The sequence below is a fragment of the Aedes aegypti genome, unplaced genomic scaffold, assembly GCF_002204515.2.
Source record: "Aedes aegypti strain LVP_AGWG unplaced genomic scaffold, AaegL5.0 Primary Assembly AGWG_AaegL5_hic_scaff_948_PBJ_arrow, whole genome shotgun sequence".
In the NCBI taxonomy this organism is placed as follows: Eukaryota; Metazoa; Arthropoda; class Insecta; order Diptera; family Culicidae; genus Aedes; species Aedes aegypti.
The window spans coordinates 27,124-48,547 of record NW_018736654.1 but is presented as its reverse complement, the minus strand read 5'-3'; the positions used below and the strand labels follow the sequence as shown (position 1 = coordinate 48,547).

At 44.4% G+C, this 21,424-nt stretch overlaps 1 protein-coding gene across 3 annotated transcripts in view; it reads right to left on the bottom strand.

Moving 5' to 3' along the window:
• The window catches only part of LOC110681458 (transcription factor TFIIIB component B'' homolog), a 41,443-nt gene that overhangs the window by 10,412 nt on the left and 9,607 nt on the right, over positions 1–21,424 (bottom strand). For 2 of the 3 annotated variants that reach the window (XM_021857218.1, XM_021857217.1), the window contains 2 exons: positions 14,192–14,833; positions 13,971–14,122 (listed from right to left, as the gene is read on the bottom strand). In XM_021857218.1, the coding sequence (XP_021712910.1) occupies positions 13,971–14,122; positions 14,192–14,833 (794 nt within the window). Of the gene's footprint in view, positions 1–13,970; positions 14,123–14,191; positions 14,834–16,414; positions 16,600–21,424 lie in introns of those variants that run through there. The other variant, XM_021857219.1, reaches the window with a different exon arrangement.

The following is a 21,424-nucleotide window of genomic DNA, read 5'->3' as shown; positions in this document are numbered from 1 at the left end:
ATCCGCTCGTCCAGCTTTTGGTGGTATTCAGCTGTAACACCGTCTGCTGAGAAGCGCTGGATATTGAATCGCATTGTTCGCTGTGGTCTTGAATTCGCTACAGTTGATAACCGCGCTCGTATTTTACTGACAACGAGGTAGTGATCCGAGTCAATGTTAGGACCCCTGAAACTCCTAACATCGATGACATCTGAGAAATGTCGGCCATCCACCAGAATATGGTCTATCTGGATGCAAATATCAGTATTTGGATGCCGCCAGGTGTGCTTCCGAATATCCTTGCGTGCAAAGTAGGTGCTGCAGATGGCCATCCCCCTGGCAGCAGCGAAAGTCACTAGTCGTAGGCCGTTGTCATTGGTAACGGAGTGAAGACTCTCCTTACCGATGATCTGACGGAAAAAGTCCTCTCTTCCGACCTGCGCGTTCGCATCTCCGATAACGATTTTCACGTCGTGTTTTGGGCACTCTCCATAGGCCTTATCAAGGCCTTCATAGAACGCGTCCTTCACGTCATCAGGTTTGTCGTTCGTCGGTGCATAGATGTTGATCAGGCTGTAGTTGAAGAATTTGCCCCGTATCCTCAGTACACAGATTCGTTCGCTAATCGGTTTCCACTTCATAACGCGTTTCATCTGCTTCCCGATCACTATGAAACCGACTCCATGTTCTGCCTTATCGCCGCCGCTGTGGTAGATGTTATATTTGAACGTAGTGTTGGCGATGGGATCAACCGCCCGGAATTCACGTTCTCCAGATCTAGGCCACCGCACTTCTTGAATGGCAGCCACGCCCACTCCAACCTTCTGCAGTTCACGAGCCAAAAGGCTCGCTCGTTCGGGTTCATTTAACGTCCTGACATTCCTGGTACCAAGTTTCCATTCATAGTCCTTATTTCGTTGCCAGGTCGGTTGCCGAAAATATCGTTCGTTATTTCTTCTTTCTCCATTTTTCGTGGTAGGTGAGAAATTCGGTATGCTACCTTACCGGGGTTGCGCTACCTACATCACGTTGATGAGGCTGCCACCCAGTGTTGTTCAGACTCATTTCCCTGAAAATAACATTTTCCGAACTACGAAGCCACGAACTACTACAACCATGTTCTATCCTCCTAAGATAGAAAAGCAGATGGTTAAGCTTGAGTACTGCACACAAAATCGATCAATTTTGATCCCAGAGAGCCACAATTCAAGTTTCGGTGAAATGAAATGAGTGAGTGAGTGAGTGCGAATCATTTCACCGAAACTTGAATTGCGGCCCACCGAGATCGAAACTGTCGGATGTGCAATACTCAAGCCCAACCACCTCCCCCTCCATCTCAGGAATACAACGCACAGTTATAACAGTTCATGGCTTCACAATCCGAATTTCGGGGAAATGAGTCTGGTCAACACTGCTGCCACCTTAGGTTAGTTGACGTGATACAACATTTCATACTCAGCCGCTGGATACCAGAACAGACGCTGTTTGAGCCGCACCTCCTGGTGAACAGACGGGAACGCACCCCCTCACTCTAGCTGATGTCAGAAGGACAACAATGCCCAGGTTGCACTACCAGCTAAGTACGCAACCCTTAGCTGGCGGTCTTTGTCATCGTTAGACCCGAGGAAGCGTGAGGTAGGGACTTGCGAGGACCAGAGCTATGTTGGACGCTTCTTCCTGGTTGTCGACTCACCATTTTACAACCCACCCGCAACTACCATAATAAAATCAAAAATGGATAATAAAAAAGAAATAAAAATATTACAATGCAATATCCAAAGTGTTTCGAAACATAAAGAAGAATTACAAAGAACACTTGTGAAAGGGTCATATACAGCGGCCCTAATGTCGGAGACATGGACGAAAGAAGATTTCGAAAACTCCAAAAAATACAATATCAGTGGATACAACAAAATAATTAAATCCAGGCATGACGGCTATGGCGGAGTACCCATATACCTGCATAAAGACTATGGATTCCAGACAGTCTCCATGCCGGCAACCAGCGATGGAAGTCAGTGCGTGGCCATCTATATACCCAAACTAAAATTAGTATTGGTAGCGGTATATTCTGCTCCCTCGACATTTACGCAGGATTTTCAACAAGACATCAACCGGATTCTAGTAGAGTTAGCGAAATATCCTAACGTTATATTTGATGGGGACCTCAATACCCACCATACACTATGGGGAAATGATAAATCGTCGCCTAAAGGAGCGGCGTTACTACAAGAGATCAACTCATCCGATTTGATTCTACTAAATGATGGAAGTCCTACATTTCGACCACAACAGCTGAACAAAAAAGCTACCGCCATTGATCTTACTCTAGCTTCTAGCAACCTTGTGCTGGATTGCTCCTGGGACCGTTTTGGAGGAAGCTAAAGGAAGCCACCATTTGTTAATCGAGATAAGGTACAAATCCGGACAAACAGTCAAGAATAAATACGTCTACAACCAGAAAAGGATCGAAACTGACCTAGCTAAGATCACTACGAATACGGTATGCAGTAATGATGAAAAAGAATAAAATATTCAATCGATTCGAACCCAAATATTGGTGGAGTGACGACGTGGAGTTGGCCTGGAACGGCAAACAAAACGCCTTGGCCACATTCAATAAAGACAGTACAATGGAGAATCTAATTGAACTGAAACGATGTTCGGCCATCTTTAAGAGAAAGAAGAAACAGCACATCAAAGAAAGCTTGAACAAATTTGCAGAGGAAGTAGATCCACAGACGAGTTTAAGTGAACTATGGACAAAAATACGACGCCTAACTGGAAGGAATACAGGTTTACGCAACAACATAATTCAAGACAGCCCCGAACTAGCGAAGGAATTCATGGACCTCCATTTAGGGCCAAACGATATCCACCAGAATGCAGAAACTAGTTATTCGCAAGTAGCCGACTACGACATAATCGACCAAAATAAATGGGACAACATACTCCGCCGAAAAAGGTCATCGGCTCCGGGAAGCGATCGAATCACATATGATATGCTCAAATCCCTGAAACCTCAGGTATCACAGCTTATCCTGATTGATCTGATCAACTATTGGAGACAAAGTAGTCTACCACAACACCTAAAAGAGATCCGCATAATAGCAGTACCAAAACCTGGTAAAGATAACACAACTCCTACTGGCAATGGACCAATGCACGAGTTCACTAATTTGACGTTTGAGCGGTTCCATATTCACATAAATAACACGGCGCCGCTCAAACGTCAAATAGTGAACTCGTGCATTGGTCCATAGACCAATATCATTATTGCCTACTTTGACCAAAACTGTTAACTCAGCTGTACTAGAAGAATTGAACCAGTATATCGATTGCCAAGGATTGTTGCTCAAATTGTCCTTCGGCTTTCGTAAAGGACAGTCGACCACAACATGTACTTCGTATCTTCTGAACCTCATCCAGTCAAACAGGCGAAACGGATTAACCACTATTGGAGTCTTTCTCGATCTGAGCAACGCTTTTAATGCAGTCCGCACAGATAAACTAGAGCAAATCATGGGAGGTTTGAGGATACCTCAGGAGTACATTTGTTGGATAACGACGTTTCTACGAAATCGAACAGTCACCATCAGGAGCGGTGAAGAAGAAATCACGAGAATCATCAGTAATGGATTGCCACAGGGTGATGTGCTCTCACCCACCCTGTTCAATCTGTATACTGCGGAATTGCACGACACAACAAACGAAAAGGTAATACTGGTGCAGTATGCAGATGACTTCACCCTGATCGTCTATGGAAGCAATCTCGAGAATGTCAAAAAAACTGCTCAAGAAGCGGTCGACAAATTTGAGGAAAAAACGCGGGATTTAAATCTGGTAATAAACCCTGAGAAAACCAAGTCTATGCTTTTCAAAGCATGTAAGGTGGACCTAGGATTGAAGATCGGAGGGAAACCTATCGAAACAGTAATCAGCTATAAACACTTGGGAATATACCTAGACCGGTCAACCAACTTCGGAACACACATACGAGAACTCTGTCATAAAATACAGGATCGTATAAACATGCTGAAGGTCATCTCTAAGATAAAACATGGTGGACACCCAGAAACCATGCGTAAGTTATACAAGGCTCTCATACGAAGTGTCCTCGAATACGGATGCACAGTAGGGTTCCTAGTACCGACCCCTTTTGGCGAGTACCGGTTCTACGGTACTGTCACTCTCAGTACCGGTAGTACCGGTAAAATACCGGTACTGGAAGATTTTTTTTGCAATAAATATGAATCATACAGTATTTCATTTTCATTTTCATTTTGCAGCGTTTGGTGGGGCAATGAGAGCGCAAGTCAGTCCAAAGCCGGGGGAAGGGATAGGTAATGGCCGTAATAGTCTATGCGGACCACTTGAACACCATCGGAAAGGATAAGAAGGGTTGGGGTAGGGTATAGGGAATGGAGAAGACTTGACACAGTAATGCGATTAATGCTGCAAAATGTAAATGTGCTGAAAGCAATTTAATTTGAGTTTTGAAGTTAGATTTGACTTATTAAAATTCCAAATAGATCGGTCATTGTACAAGTAAGAAAGAATATGCTGATCGCTTTCTAGAAATTTTATAAACAACAAAATAATAACAATAGGGGGGCAATGTGGCGTAGTTGGCTACACGTTCGCTTTATAAGCGGATGGTCATGGGTTTGATTCCCAGCCCTTTCAACAAAAAAAAAACTTCGTCAGTCCACTCAAGAACATCCGTCCAACAATCACGGCTGTCTGAAAGCGGACTGACATCTGACCCTTCTCTGAGCGAATGCTCAACTGTACCCGGATTAACACGGCAATCGACCAACGGCTATGAACAAATGGACCTCTCTTGGACTGATAAAGCATCCCTGCGTGCTCTTCGTTCTACCTGCGAAAAGTAGAGAGCGCAAAGAGACAGCGTAGCATCAGATCTAAAAATAGATTAGGTAATAAAATAGTGTGAATTTAGGCGTTGTGCTCTAGCACAACATTCCAATTGATCCTCGCTCAAGTGATGCCCAATGGCGAAATGAGCTCCAATTAGAATATAAGTAAATTGAGAATAAAAAAAAAATAACAATATGAGCACAGACAAACAGACGTAACACTTAGAACAAATCTCGATCAAAATCATAGTCACGAGGACATGTGCGCCCAATGCTAAAATTATTGTATTTGGCCGACGGGCCAACAGATGGCGGTAGTGTGCAAACGTCAAACGCGAACAAAAACGATGCGAGCGCTGCGGGTGGCGGATTGGCCACCTACCATATTTTGAATCGACCGTTTAAAAGGTGGTCGATGGACAATGATGAGAGTGTGACGTCTGTTTGTCTGTGATATGAGAGTGATGCTAAGGGCTGCTGATGGCACAATGCGACGCTTTAGGAGATTTTGATACAGATTGAACATTACTATACAGAGCGCAATTCAATCGATGGTGATAACACAGACAAACAGACGTAACACTTAGAACAAATCTCGATCAAAATCATAGTCACGAGAACATGTGCGCCCAATGCTAAAATTATTGTATTTGGCCGACGGGCCAACAGATGGCGGTAGTGTGCAAACGTCAAACGCGAACAAAAACGATGCGAGCGCTGCGGGTGGCGGATTGGCCACCTACCATATTTTTGAATCGACCGTTTAAAAGGTGGTCGATGGACAATGATGAGAGTGTGACGTCTGTTTGTCTGTGGTGATAACTTTACAAACTTTATCTGTTTTTGCACTGATTGACGATGCTGATTTATATAAAAATATTTGATATTATTAGTTCATTTGTTTGTGTGATCTAAGTGTTAATAATGGAAAAATGTTACATACCCTTTATAATAATACTTCCCTGATCAGAAATATTATATTTTGAGCACCCTTTTCGAAGCTATTCTATCCAGGTATCCATGTACTGCTTTCAATCCTGAAATTATTCTTATTGTGCATGCTCATGCATTATATTAGTGATGATCATAATCATGCAACAGATAAGAAGGAGAGAAAAAGAGAATATAGGAACAGTGATTAGTAATGAGTTAATTATGTAGTTTTGTTAGAATTATAAACAATTAAACAGTAGTAATGAATAGCTTTTTAAAATGACTTTGCAGCATAGCTGAGCCTTTCGTAAGACCGATGTATAAAAATAATTTGTTTCGAAATTGTCCGCGTGGTCTTCTAGTGCCCCTATTAGAAAAAAATCAGTCATAGACATACATACCGAATGCTCGCCATGACCCTATGACCAACATTTGTATATGTATAGCCTTAGCTGATGTGGCTTTTCTAATAGGTAGTTCTTTCACTCATTGATTGTCTTCAAAACCTTGTCAAGTATAGAAAATTGATTTTATTTCATTTATTACTACATTGAAGCTACATTGTACTTATTATGTATTAGGTATTATTTTATGTTTTTATCACTATTGATATTATCAAGGCCAAAATTCCCAGTGAGTGAAGAATTTTATAGTACTAGAACACCATAGAAGATCGCTAAACATTACCTAATCATGGAACGGCTTGTTGCCCTATTATTTTAGGTAGATGTTATTGATCTCCCTTTGCTCCTATCCGCAACCCGGTGCACGCGCCCTGTTGGTTTTCGAAAACCTCGTAGAAGATTACAAACCGTCAATGGCATTCCCAATTACTACCCCACATTGCACATTCAAGGGTCTGATTGTGCTCCTAACCCACCCTCAGTTCGTAATCTTCTCGCCAGTTTGAAATTATATTTTCCCGAAGTGAAAGTAATTTTGATGAGTGATAGCCTAGTGCAGCCCAACTGCATAGTACAGTAGTTTAACCAGAATTTTTAGGTCAGAAGATAAAATCTAAATTTTGTAATAAAAAGGTTGCCATTGCTTTGAAATTCACCCAACATCTAATCAAAACTACTAACAAAAGCGATCAATTATCAAAATTCATCGCTCCCTGGAAAATATAATCCCAAGCCCAGGGAATAAATATGAATCATACAGTATTGCACACAAAATTGGCATCTTTTTCGAACTCGTCAGTAAACAAAAGTTTACTGAAGCTTTTTCTTAATTTTTGTGAATAATAGCACTAACAAAATATGGTTTTTAAATAAAAATGTTTACTTATTTTCTAACTTTATAACTCATGAAATACATTAAAATATGTGTTGAAATTCATGTTTTGGCTAACGTGATGGACAATATTCAAATGTGGGGAGCAAAATCGTTCAAAATATTTTTTTTAACTTTTTTCACGCATTCAACTTGCTTTTCATTCATAAAGTAGGATTTAAGGCATATTCAAAGTTCGATGTTTAACTGCCATACGTGTGCAAATTTTTATAACAAAACTTTCAGACCCGGAAAAGCTCATTCTGGGGTCACCCTGGTATTGCTCGAACTGTTGCTCATGTATCGTGAAATGTTAACAATGTCATAATTGAAGCACCTTTAATTGCTTCAATATCCTAAAACCTTTCTTTATATTTTGCCTTGTTCTCTAGAAAGCTTGAAATTCAACATTAGCAGCTTCATTTGTATTCGATAATTCGTTTATCCTGTTAGTAACTCATTTCCGTTCAATCACTTCTCCCTCAGTTTTTTTAATGTCCCAACGCCAGTGTTTTTAATGTTAACGGTAACGAATGGTAAACGATGAGCGTGCTTCTAACGTTTTTATGTTTAGAGATAAACCATACTTAGTGATGAAGAGATGATAATTAGAATAAGCCTTTATGTAATCGTGCATAGAAATTCGCCATCAACGAAGTTTACCAAATATACGTACCATTTACTGTGACGAAATGTATTGATTCAAACGATTATTAAATTTTCATCAGTACCGAAAATACCGGTACTCAATGCTTTCCAGTACCGGTATTTCGGTACCAAAAAATGGTCGGTTTTACCGGTACTTTCGGTACCGGTACTCCCGGTACCAAAACCCTAATGCACAGCGTATGGCAGTGCTAGTAAAACTAATAAAGAAAAGCTGCAGGTGATCATCAATCAATGTTGGCGAAAAATCACCGGATGTTCAAAGATCCCAAGGAATACTCCTTCAGCTTTGGCAGGAGAAAGTCCGTTAGATCTACGATTGGAACAAGTAACCTGCAAAGAAATATCGAAATACTTTCAAAACGGCAGCGTAGTCGCGGAACAGCTGCTACAACTCAGAGGGCAAGATATCCCAGAAGACATGCTTACACTAATGGAGCGAACATACCTGAAACACCTGCATATTTTCGATGCAATTATCCAGAATGTCACGGTGTACCAACATAAACCGCTTGACATTCAAACTGTGTTAATGGAAGGAGCACCAGCAAAAAAGAACTGCAATCCCCGAGTCCTCAAACAAACTTTCCTGTTCCTGCAAAACCCCAAATACAAACACCGGCCCTACATCTACACAGATGCATCGAAGGTTGGTAACTCCTGTGGTATAGGAGTCTTCTGTGAATCCACAAATAGAAGAATCAGCCTGAAGCTAAATAAGGAGACCTGCATAATGACTGCCGAATTATATGCCATCCTAGTGGCGTTGAGGCACCTTCACGATAGTGGCATCATGGGAGCAGTATTGTTCACAGATTCCTTATCATCATGTCAGTTAGTTGAATATCAGCTGACGGAAGCAAGGACGAACACTGTGATCCAAGAGATAATCGAACGAGCAACAGCAATGAATGTTACCATCAAGTGGATTCCAAGCCACATAGCAATTAAAGGCAACGAAGTAGCAGACGAGTTGGCAAAGGCCGGTATACAATCGGATCAAATCCTAGAAAACGGAATATTAGTTAGCGATGCATTCCAAATCTTCAACCAAAAACGAATAAGTAGTACAAACGACTGGTACACCACCTACGCAGAAGAGAAGGGAAAGCATTTTTTCTCTATACAGCCGAATTACAGCGATGAGCCATAAAGAGGTGCGAAGCCTGAATCGTCTGATGGCCGGGCATAGCTTCGCAAACACCTGGTTAGCGAAGATGAAAATCAGAACAGAAGACACGGCAGACCATGTAATTCTACACTGTAACAAGTACGCTATAACCCGTTCGGAGTACGACTTCGATGGCAAATATTGAACACTTGTGGATCTTTTCAAATCAAACAACGTGAATACTTTTCGAGACGTGGTGCACTTTCTGAGAAAAGTGAAATTGGACTTGTAAACAGCGTTGCCAACCTTCCAGATTTTTCTGGAATATTCCAGATTTTTGAGGCCCAATTTTACAAAAATCTGGAAGATCCAGATAAAATTTGAAGTGAATTTGTAAAGTTTTATAAATAATTTGTAAGGTTCTCCATAAAAGACAGGATCGATCCAGACTTTTCCAGACAAATTTACAAAATCTTCCAGATTTTGGAAAAATTGACTTGGCATCCCTGCTTGTAAATAAACTACTCCTCGAGTGCTTGAGTTTGTGCCCAAGTACGTGGTGCCCGACTGCGCTGGCATCAAAAACATAAAGCAACGAAAAACCCACTGGGCATATGGTCTACAGTCACCGGTCCCATCAGCAAACCCAGAAGAAGAAGAAGAAGAATCTACAAGAGGTTTTGGGGGTTGTGATGGAGGGGGCGTTTATTTATATCACCCTGGCAGTAATTCGTAAAACTAAAATTGTTACTTGGGCAGCTATTGTTGGAATCCCTGGCCGCATTAAATGTAGTGCTGGCAAATGCGGGTACAGTCAGTACCTTCCGCAGAAATGGTGCAGAATCGATTATCGACGTGACGTTTTGTAGTCCTGGCGTGAGATGACGGTTACACTCATAGCACTCATCAATCGATTCGCTATAGTATAATACCAGGCGGGCGGAAGGCAGCGCGATGTAACTCGACCCAAGCCCGAGGTTGGAAAACAGCGCGCTTCGACGGCGAAGTATTATGTATCCGGTAGAAATCAAGACCAACATTTATATAAAATTTTTGTTTTCTCGGGCCCCGTGCGTCGCAGCTAATATGTGAATAGTGCGCTATGTTCATAAAAATCGTAAGAATGCAGCGCCACACTAAAAAACTGATTTCAAAATGCGGCGAGTTGAGGCGCGTCGCGAGTCTCACTGGCGCGATCCGGTTTGGTGACGGTGCGACAATATTCACTGAAGCCCTGAGGCGCGAACGGAACACTCTGGACTTAAACGGTGAAGGACTAGTTGCTATGATATCACGAGCGTGCGATGCTTCCATGCCGAGAGCCCCTCGTAGAGAGAACAGGCCGCCGGTGTACTGGTGGTGCGAATTAATCGCAAATCTTCGAGCAATCTGCCTTCGGGCTAGAGTCTAGCCGCTAGACGAAGAATGTAACGCGCACTCACAGAAGCACAAAGCGGTGCGGTGCAGCATTCAGAGAGGCTAAGTTGGCTCTCAAAAAGAAAAAAAAAAGTAAGAGGTTGTTTCCGAGATACAACCGCCAAGTTGACGTTGGATAACGTTAGCTTCATCTATTTCCTGGCTTAAGACCGGCACAAACTTATGAAAGATTTCTACTGATAAAAATCCAATCAATTTTCATATTATTTGTTGCAATTCTGACCTATTGTGGACATTGTGTGTTAGCACAGAAAATCTTTGGTGTTAGTTTGGTTCGGTTAACACTTCAACACCGATAGACTCGGTCGATGGAAGAATAAGCGTGAGCGGTAACTCTTGCTTCCCAAACAAATATTTCGGTCGAACGTTAGGTCCACGCATGATCCACTAAGATTGGTTGCTTTAGTAGTTTACGAATCCAGTTTGAGGTTGAGGTACTTCTCCATGAAGTCCGCGAGCTCCATGTTCTCCTCTTTGCTCAAATCGATGTTTAAGTTCCTTTTGATACTCGAAGAAGTTCCGCACCATGAAGAACTTTTTCTGCTTCGTAGTGGTATCCGGGCAAATCTGCGATTCCAGAGCTCGGCCGTCATGGTCCTGCAGGAAGCGAATGGCCTATCTGATCGGTTTGTTTAAGATTACTAACCTGTGCGCGATCCACGCCAAGCGTGTCAGCATCATACCGAAGGACATCCAACTGACTCGTCGTATCCGTGGAGAACGTGAATTGCAGCACAATTTCAAACAAAACGGGTCATTCGATGTAAAAGAGTTACAACCAGAGACACTTCATCTATAACTATTAATTGATTAATTAATTTATTTATTTATCAATTATAATTTTGGTTGATTAGTTTTCTAGTTAGCTGTTGCTGATTAGTTTTAGCTCTTTGGGATCATTCAAATATTACGTAACGCAACAGGGGGAGGGAGGGGGTCTAGCAGAGTGTTACGGTCCATACCAAAATTTAAATTTTTTGGCAAATTTTGCGTTACGTAATATTTGAATGAACCCTTTGTTTGACAAATTAATACTCTGATCGCTCTAGCATGCATTTGCATGTAGGTAGCGACGACGACAACGGAATTATTCAAAGTAAGTAAAGTTTGTAAGGATGCTTAAAATATATCCCCGAGCCCGATTCCATCTTCTAAACTGGTACCAATTAGCTCATACGGTTGAAATAATTAAATTTCTGTTATATATCAGGTTTTTCCTTAAGAAATTGCCTACATCTAGGCGTTTTTATCACAATTCTTGAAATTAACTATTCATTATTTCTTTACATATTGCATTATTAAGCATTTTGCAAGCATATTCGAATTCAGGGAGCTCATATTCATTATGTAGAGTCGTTTCAAAAAATAACAATAATCGCATTGACAAGTGATCAATTTCACCCCGAAATGGGTTCCCCGATTTTCTATTTAAGGGATGATTTTTAGCACTAAAACCACATTTGTTATAAAATTTTGGCACATGAGCCAAAAAGGCTGACCGTCGTACTTGTATTCAGTTTTTGGCATTTTCAACATGATTGAAAACAGACAAGAAAAACCATGAAAAATGATCAATTATCACTTAATTACGGCACAAGTAAACTCCAAAACGTCAAAACCTTATAACAGCAAGAAAAATGTACTTTTCTATTAAATATAAGACATGCCTCGATATTTACCAATTGTTCAATAGTTTAGTCATGAAAATCAATAGTTTTCATTATTTGAGTAGATTCGTAGAAAGATTTGCAATCGATTGGTGCAAGAATCTTGAAAATTTATGCGGGTGTTAGTAAGTTATTAACAGTCAAAATCTAACCACTTTTCGTGACGCGAGCGATTTTTCGTTTTTCGAAATTGTACCCCAGTATGTTGCCGTAAGACGTTATCCAACGTCAAAAACAAGAGTCGAAAACGGGCATGCTTTGATAGTCTATGCGAGAGTGCCAATTCTAGTCCATGGGGTGATGCCAACAGAGTGGTAATGGCTAAGACCAAAGGTGCCATAGCGCCCCAAGAGAAGTCGCTCGAGTTGCTGCGATCGATAATCGATGTACTCAGATGAAAGAGAAGAAGTGGCGAGAGTGACGAACGAAGAGCTGGCAGAAGTCGTGAAATCATTCGCGCCAAACAAGGCACCGGGGCCCGATGGTATCCCGAATGTTGCCTTAAAAACGGCAGTGAGATTTGGACGTGTTCAGAACCACTATGCAACACTGCATAGATCAAGGAATCTTCCCGGATGTATGGAAGCGACAGAAATTAGTGCTACTACCAAAAGCGGGGAAACCTCCAGGTGACCCGTCGGCGTATAGACCTATCTGTCTACTAGGTACGACAGGCAAGTTATTGGAGAGGTTGATTCTCAACAGGCTAGTACCGTATACGGAGAGTGCGGACGGCCTATCCAACAATCAGTTTGGATTCTGGAAAGGTAAATCTTTTCTGGACGCCATCCAATAGGTCGTTCAGATAGCTGAGGTGGCAATCGAGCATAAAAGGAGCGGCACTCATTACTGTGCGGTTGTCACTCTAGATGTGAAGAATGCGTTCAACAGCGCAAGCTGGGAAGCAATAGCACACGCACTTCACCGCCTCAAGGTACCGGTGCAGTTGTGTAAGCTTCTAGAAAGCTGTTTTGATGGTAGGATTCTACTGTATGACACAGAGGAGGGGCAGAAAAGCGTTCGAACTACCGCGGGAGTACCTCAAGGTTCATTCCTGGGCCCGCTGTTATAGAATGCGATGTACGATGACGCACTGAGGCTGCTCCTTCCGGGTGTTAAGATTGTTGGCTTCGCCGACGATATCACCCTTGTGGTCTATGGCGAATCGATGGAGGAAGAAGAGTTGACAGCAGCGCACTCTATTTCCATAATTGAAGAATGGATGAGATCTAGGAAACTAGGACTGGCCCGTCACAAGACTGAGGTGGTCAACAACCGCAAGTCCGAACAACGGGCGCTTATCTCGGTAGGTGATTGCACCATAGAGTCCAAGCGATCTCTTAGGCATCTTGGGGTAATGATCGATGACAAGCTCTACTTTGCTAGCCACGTTGAATATGCGTGAATCGGACGTAGTTGCGGATCCTGTTTTCTACCTTCGATTTTTTCCTTGATAAAGTACACCATAGTGTACCTACTATGGTCGTCGATCATGGTCATATAGTACTTACAGCCGCCCGGGGTCTCCGTCATCGGACCGTAGACATCGTACTATAATACACCCACTAACGAACGTCGTTTGCTCAGGATAGGATTGTATTTGGTGGTGGCTTCGAAGGATGATTCATGAGCTCGATCAACTCAGTGACGTCATAATTTGGAAAAATACGATGGGCAGGACACGTAGCAAGAATGCCAGACAGCAATCACGCAAAAATGGTGTTAGCTTCAGCACAGACCCAGTTGATACAAGAAGACGGAGTACAAATCTTGAGAACCGGACATTCAGTCACACTGAAAACTTAATCGATTGGTCACTAGTTGGTGGCTAAAGGTGAAGTGCTAAACACTTTATGCTTCTCTAGATTCGTGCCCTTAAAAAATCGATGTTGTGTTTGGCATCGTTTTATCTTCACCTTGAGAAATGTATATCTACGAATTGCACTAGAACTAGATCAACGCAAATATTACTACAACTAATACAAAATGAAGTTATCTTTATCAATAGATTGTTCGACTTACCTTCAATTTCAAATCCCTCCGGGTTCGATTCGGAAACAGCTGGATCATCATGGAAAAGTCAGTCCCAATTGTATGCAAGCACCTGTAGAAACGGATTGTCTCCTCCGGGGGCCAATCCCTCGTCCTCTTGTAGCGACTGTAGTAGCCGGAATCTAGAACAAAAAAGCAATCATAGTTCAGTGAATATCCCAAGAATCGATCCATCAATTTCTTTGACGTACTTCCGCTGAATTCGTCCATGTAGACAATCTCCGCCTTGGCCAGGCTATCCCTTATGGCCTTCTCCCGCTCGTTTTCAACCACCAGACTTGCCTCGTCCAGGATCATCTCCCCGTTGGGTCCCAGCTTGATTTGCGGCGTCAGTTGCAATGGCGGAGGAGCACTCGGAGGTTCCGGCGGAGCCATTATTGGAGCTGGCGTTGGAGAGCGTGACTTGCTTACGCTCCGTCGCTCCCGATCAACCGACCGGGGAATATTCTCCATCGAGCCCTTCTTACTGAGCGCTGGACTCTTCATCGGATTCTTGACCGGATTGTAGTAGATCATGTCGAACATGGTCAGCGATTGCTTGTCGATGTTCTGAATGTTGTTCAATCGCTTCCGAAGGTCCCGTTTGGCGTCCGATGCCTTTTGCGATTCCTCCTGTTTGATCGTTTTGCGAGATTTCAAGCTGACATCCGAATAGGACTTGTTGGAAGTCATCGATTCCGTACGGATCCTCTTCCGGGGGCTGTTCAGTGCGTTGATGTAGGCAAATTTGGAATCCAATTTCTTTGGTGAGTGTGGCTCTTCGGTGTTTATCTCCAGCGGAGTGTGTGGCAGAGGAGCGGGTGTGGTGATTCGAGGTGGTTCTTCGACAGGTTCTAGAAAAAGCAAATTTACAAATTAATTCATCAGTGATCTGGTCAGTTTTTCAAAGCCAATTACTAAAAAGACTCTTTTGAAGGCATTTCAAAACAAAATTTATTGAACGCTAATCTACTCGCTTTCTATGATAAAAAAACCATTGATAGTTGTCACAGACGCTTGCACCTATGGTTTAGGGGGAGTGTTACGACTAGAGTTACTGTGCACGTGCAGGAGCCTCATTGCTTGCAAGCGCACGGGCGCTCTGCACATTGTGAGACCTTTTTCGGTGCGCCTCATTTTTCTTGAGATGTGTCTCACTGCGGTCTCATGCGCTCCGTCATATGTGCTGTTTAAAACTCAGCGCAATAATTGAAGTCATTACAAAAGTTTTCTACGATGGTGAGCAGTAGCGCCGAGCAGCGCATGAGACGAGTCTCCCCGAGAGCACATCACCTAGCGCGCGCTTTAAGAATTTTCGTGAGCCTTCGTCTAGCGCAGCACACTACGATTCCGATGAGCTGAGAGACGGTTTGGTTGGAGGCTCGTCAGTACATTTATGTGCTCCTGAGAAATATGTAACTCTAGTTACGACCCCTCGGTCGGCGCATCTCACGACACTGAAACTTCGAGTACAGTCAACTTTCGTTCGTTGCACTAAGCCTGTAGCCCACTTAGTGAAAGACTTATGTCGTTTTCGATTATTCCCGACGGTGCACCGCGCGAGTGTAACAATTGACACCGGAAAATAGAACGGTTTCGGTGCAATATTTTGACAGCGTATGATAGTATTAGTGAAGGCGTCAATCAAAACAAAATGTCATTCTTCAAACAGATAGAACAGCTGTTTCTGTTATTCTTAATTTGCTGTAAGGGATTCGGAACCATTAGAAGATTCGTTCGTGTTTTGTATAGTTTGTTAATGGTGTTTACAGCACTGGCTGAATATAAAATGTTTAAATAAATGTTTGGTATATGTACATTAATTTATTTTTCCTGAGAATTGATACCATGATACATGTTTCGTAATTGAATAATATATGTTTAAAATTCAGAATTTGCATATTTCAATACTAAGAATTTGTTTAATTTCATCCAATCTTTCGGGCTAATAATTTCGCCAAAACTCATACTTCCGCAATATTTCTAGCTCACGATGTAAAAGGTGAATCTTTTTTTTTTGTAATAAGGCGAAGAGGGCAACGGAAATCAATCATTGCATTAGAATAGAATTCTAATGGAAAAGCAATATCGATCACTCGTCAATATTTTTAAAAATATGCATCCATGAGCAAATTTCGGAAAATTTGACTGAACTCAAGTGTTTTTAATATAGTACTTACTGGTATACATGCAATCCAAACATCTGAGAGAATTCCTTTTTTAATATAAGCTGATGAAACATACTCAGTATCCTTTATTATTCTTATAAGCCTGTATTTATTGTAGCATTAATAAATGCTTAGAATATTTCTTCTTTTACTGAATAAAAAAAAAACAATTCCGAAACAAATCAACAAAATCTGCCAAAAGGACCAAAACAAGAACGCCACTGACAGTTAAGAACCATATATGTATTGGTAAAAAGAGTGCATTACCTGCTACACCCAGCTCGATCAGGGTGTAGGATTTTCTGCACCGGTGGCAATCGGGTGTAGAAACGGTGTGCTACCTGCGGAATAAAAGAACGGTTTGGGTGCAACTTTTGCTACACCGGTGGGAAAACGGTGCAGGCGGTGCAAATAAAGAAAAACGACATTACACTAATCGGGCTGAGTGTCGAACTGTCAAATAACATAGAACAAAAGAAAAACAGAGCTACCAACATTGATAAATTGCGTCTTATGTCAGAAAATGACGCTTGCCTTCGTTTTAGGTGGGCTATAGCCCAACTAACGGGAGCCCAATTAAAACGTAGCCCACTCAAAGACCTGGACAACCGTAGATCGAAAGAAGAAGAAAAAGAAGTAGGAAGTGCAGGAGCGCAGGGATACCAGGCCAGAGAAAGGTAGGAGGTTAGGTGCCAAGCGCGAAAAGGGTGATGCGATCATCATTAAGACGGAAGAGTCCAAGTACTCGGAAGTCCTGAAGGCGATGCGCAGTGACACAAAGCTCGCAGATCTAGGAGCCGACGTACGCAGTGTCAGACGCACTCGTACAGGTGAAATGATCCTCGAGCCGTTCAGCTACGGAAAGGTCCAGCAGGAACTCAGGTGGCCTTAGTACACCTACCTGTGGCGGACGCAAATAAGTTCGCTAAGGTAGGTAAGATCAAGGTTGGTTGGTCAGTATGCTCACTGAACATACATGAGCAACCGATGATCTGCTTTAGGTGTAAGGAACCAGGACACAAGTCCTGGGGCTGTAAAGGCCCTGATAGGACCAAGTTGTGTAGGCGTTGTGGTGAGGAAGGTCATAAGGCACTAGGCTGCAAGAACCCTCCCAAGTGCTTGATTTGTTCCGGGAAGTCCGGGAAGTCCGGGAAGAGCCATAAATGAAAAGTCACAGTGCCGGTAACGCAGCTGAACCTAAACCACTGTGACGCAACTCAGCAACTGTTGTATCAGGCAGTTGCTAAGTGGGGGACGGATATCGCCATCATATCGGACCCATACCGAGTACCCGTCGGCAACGGCAACTGGGTCGTGGATGGATCCGGAAAAATGGCGGCGATATGAACGACGGGTAAATACCCCGTCCAGGAGTTGGTGTCTACTACCTACGAGGGCTTCGTGATCGCCAAGGTAAACGGGGTCCTCTTCTGTAGCTGCTATGCGCCTCCGAGTTGGTCGACCGAGCGGTTCACGCAGATGCTGGACTGTATGACGACCGCGCTGACAGGGCGAAGGCCAGTTGTAATAGCGGGTGACTTCAATGCCTGGGCCGTGGAATGGGGAAGCCGTAACACGAACCAGCGAGGTCAAATCCTGCTAGAGGCACTGGCCGTGCTAGATGTCGATCTGGCTAATGTCGGTACCAAAAGTACCTTAAGCCGTAATGGAGCGGAGTCGATTATCGACGTTACTTTTTGTAGTCCTGGCCTAACGAGTAGTTCGAACTGGAGGGTAGACGATGCCTACACTCACAGCGACCACCTGGCGGTTCGCTACAGTATCGACTACAACAACAGCAGACAGCGGGTTGAGGAAGCGGCTAGGTAAAGGCAAAGCCCTGGTAGGTGGAAGACATCGTACTTCAATGATGAAGTACTTAGGGAGGGCTCCGCCGTGAGCGTAACCTACTCGGCCTAAGCGGGGACGAACTGGTAGCGGTGCTTACGCGTGCATGCGATGCGACCATGCCTAGAAAAGTCCACCCTAGGAATGGGATACCACCGACGTACTGGTGGACTCAAGCTATTGCGAACCTGCGCCGTGCCTGCCTACGGGCCAGGAGACGGATGCAGCGAGCACGTACCGAGCAGGAGCGTGAAGAACGACGGGCGGTGTTCACCGCTGCCAAAGTCGCGCTGAAGTCCGAGATAAGGGCAAGCAAAAAGGCCTGCTTCGAGGGACTCTGTCAGAGTGCTAACGCGAACCCGTGGGGTGATGCCTACAGGATCGTTATAGCGAAGACAAGAGGTGCAATTGCTCCTACGGAGCAATCTTCACAGATGCTGGAGGGGATCATCGAAGGGCTCTTCCCGCGCCACAACCCTAGCCCATGGCCTCCTTTTGTAGGACAGCCGGGGATTGGGTCTGGCGATGAGGATAGAGTAACCGATGAGGAACTTGTAGGGATTGCAAAATCCCTAAGCACGGGGAAGGCACCAGGTCCGGACGGAGTTCCAAACCTGGCCCTCAAAGTCGCAATCTTGGAGGCTCTCGGTATGTTCAGATCTGCTACGCAGATATGCCTGGACGAGAGAGTATTTCCAGATGCGTGGAAGAGGCAGAGTCTGGTACTATTGCCAAAGGCGGGGAAACCACCCGGTGACCCGTCGGCGTATAGACCAATATGCTTGATTGACACGGTGGGGAAAGTGCTCGAGAAGATCATCCTCAACAGACTGTCAAGGTACACCGAGGGTGTAATTGGTCTCTCAGGCAACCAGTTCGGCTTCCGGAAAGGGAGGTCCACCGTAGACGCTATTCTGACGGTTAAGAAAACCGCTGAGATAGCACTCCAGCGTAAGAGGAGGGGTATTCGCTACTGCGCAGTAGTGACCCTGGATGTAAGGAACGCATTTAATAGTGCCAGTTGGGCGGCTATTGCTGATGCGCTCCTGCGTCTGGGGATACCCGAGTACCTGTACAAGATTCTCGGAAGTTACTTCCAGAATCGGGTATTAGTCTATGACACAGAGGTGGGCCGGAAGTGCTTTCACATAACCTCAGGACTCCCGCAAGGTTCCATCATGGGTCCGGTGTTATGGAATGTCATGTACGACGAGGTGTTGAGATTAAAATTCCCGGCGGGTGTGGTCATCGTTGGCTTTGCCGACGATATTACGCTGGAGGTCTACGGTGAATCGATCGAAGAAGTGGAATTGACTGCAGCCCACTCGATCGCAATTGTGGAGGAGTGGATGAGCTCCAGGAAACTGGAATTGGCTCACCACAAAACTGAGGCTGTTGTTGTCAACAACCGAAAGTCGGTGCAGCAAGCGGTGATCAGTGTGGGCGACTGCACAATCACTTCGAAGCGCTCCGTCAAACACTTGGGGGTGATGATCGACGACAAGCTTACCTTCGGTAGCCATGTCGATTATGCCTGCAAGAGAGCCTCCACAGCTATTGTGGCACTGTCCCGGATGATGTCCAATAGCTCTGCGGTGTACGCCAGCAAGCGTAAGCTTCTGGCCAGTGTCGCCTCGTCCATACTGAGGTATGGTGGCCCGGCTTGGGGCACGGCTTTGAGTACCGATAGCTACCGTAGCAAGCTAGAGAGTACTTATAGGCTAATGTGCCTGAGGGTTGCGAGCGCGTACCGTACCGTGTCACACGATGCACTTTGTGTCATCACCGGTATGATGCCTATTGGTATCCTTATCATGGAAGACATAGAGTGCTTCGAAATGCGCGGCACAAGAGGCATACGCAGGACTGCCAGACTGGCCTCCATGGTCAAATGGCAGCGTGCGTGGGACAGTTCCACCAAGGGAGTGTGGACTCACAGGTTGATTCCGAGGTTAGATATCTGGGTCAATAGGCGCCATGGGGAACTAACATTCCACCTAACACAGGTCCTTTCGGGTCATGGATGCTTTAGACAGTATCTACACCGTTTCGGTCATGCGGGTTCTCCCGAACGTCCAGTTTGTGCAGGTTTAGAGGAAACGGCGGAACACGTTTTGTTCGTGTGCCCGCGTTTCCGCACAATGCGTGACCGCATGTTTGCCACATGCGGTCGGGACACGACTCCGGACAATTTGGTCCAGAGGATGTGTGCAGACGAGTTTGGCTGGAATGCCGTTTCATCGGCTATCACCCACATCGTCTCGGAACTCCAAAGGAGGTGGCGTGTGGACTCGAGGAGTGACTAGTGCAGACGCTAATCAACAGGTGGTCCAAGGGTTCGCAGTCGGCTACGTAGGTCATACCGGTGCCCTACGGTCGAAATCGACCCTTACAGCGATTAAGTGGCCGCGGGGAGAACATCCTGGTAGCGCTGCTGTCGTGGCGCCGGCCTACTGGGTGGATACGAGCCTCTGGTTGTTCGGGGCAGGTGGAGGCCCCTTCGTCAGCAATCCCAGCTGGTGCTAGCTGATAGGGCCTGAGCCTTCAGTAGGTCAAATTGCGAAGCCCGCAGTATCAGTTCTTGATACCTGCGGTGCAGCTGGGCGCGGGCTTAATGGTCGACCCTGCCCGCCTTCAGCGGACAACGGGAGGTGAGGACCACCCGGGAAGCTGGCAATGCGCCAGCATGCTACCTTGGTGGACCCCCCTAAGCGTGTCATCGATGTTCGTTGCTGCATGGCTACGCAGCTAACCTGGAGGATGCGATGTGCAATAGCCCCTCTCCGAAGCAATGCCTTCTTGGTGGTCCCGGAGAGACGAAGGGTTTGGCGGCAATGGATATGGTTTAGTGGGTCGGGGGTGTAGTCCTGTTTACTGCTTGTACGTAGTAAATGGTCCCCAACCCCACACTCCCGGACCTCGGTCCGGAGTCTGTTGAGCAGATTATCCCCCCATTGCTTAGAAGGAAAAAAAAAGGTTCACAACAACATCTACACTAGGGCACCCATACCATGGACCAATGCACGAGTTCACTAATTTGACTTTAGAGCGGTACCAAATTCACTCGTTACCATGGTCACATGAATAACACGGCACCGCTAAAACGTCAAATAGTGAACCTGTGCATAGGTCCATAGAAGAAAGATCGAGTGATTTGATGCCTCGCTGCTGTCCTTTAGAATTTAAAGTCTCGGTGTATCCTTATTTTTATATTAGCTATTTGCTATTAGTATCAAAACTAGGAGCAGCTTACTTAATAAGGTTGTGTGAATTTGTCATAAACAGCCACGAATTTGAGTCCTAATCATATTTCTTTTAGGATAACCTGTAATACAGAAAAATATTCAGATGAGATCACAAGTCGCATCTAGAAAGCTATAATCTTCATTTATATTGTTTTATCTACAATTTGCGGTAAGACAAACTAAC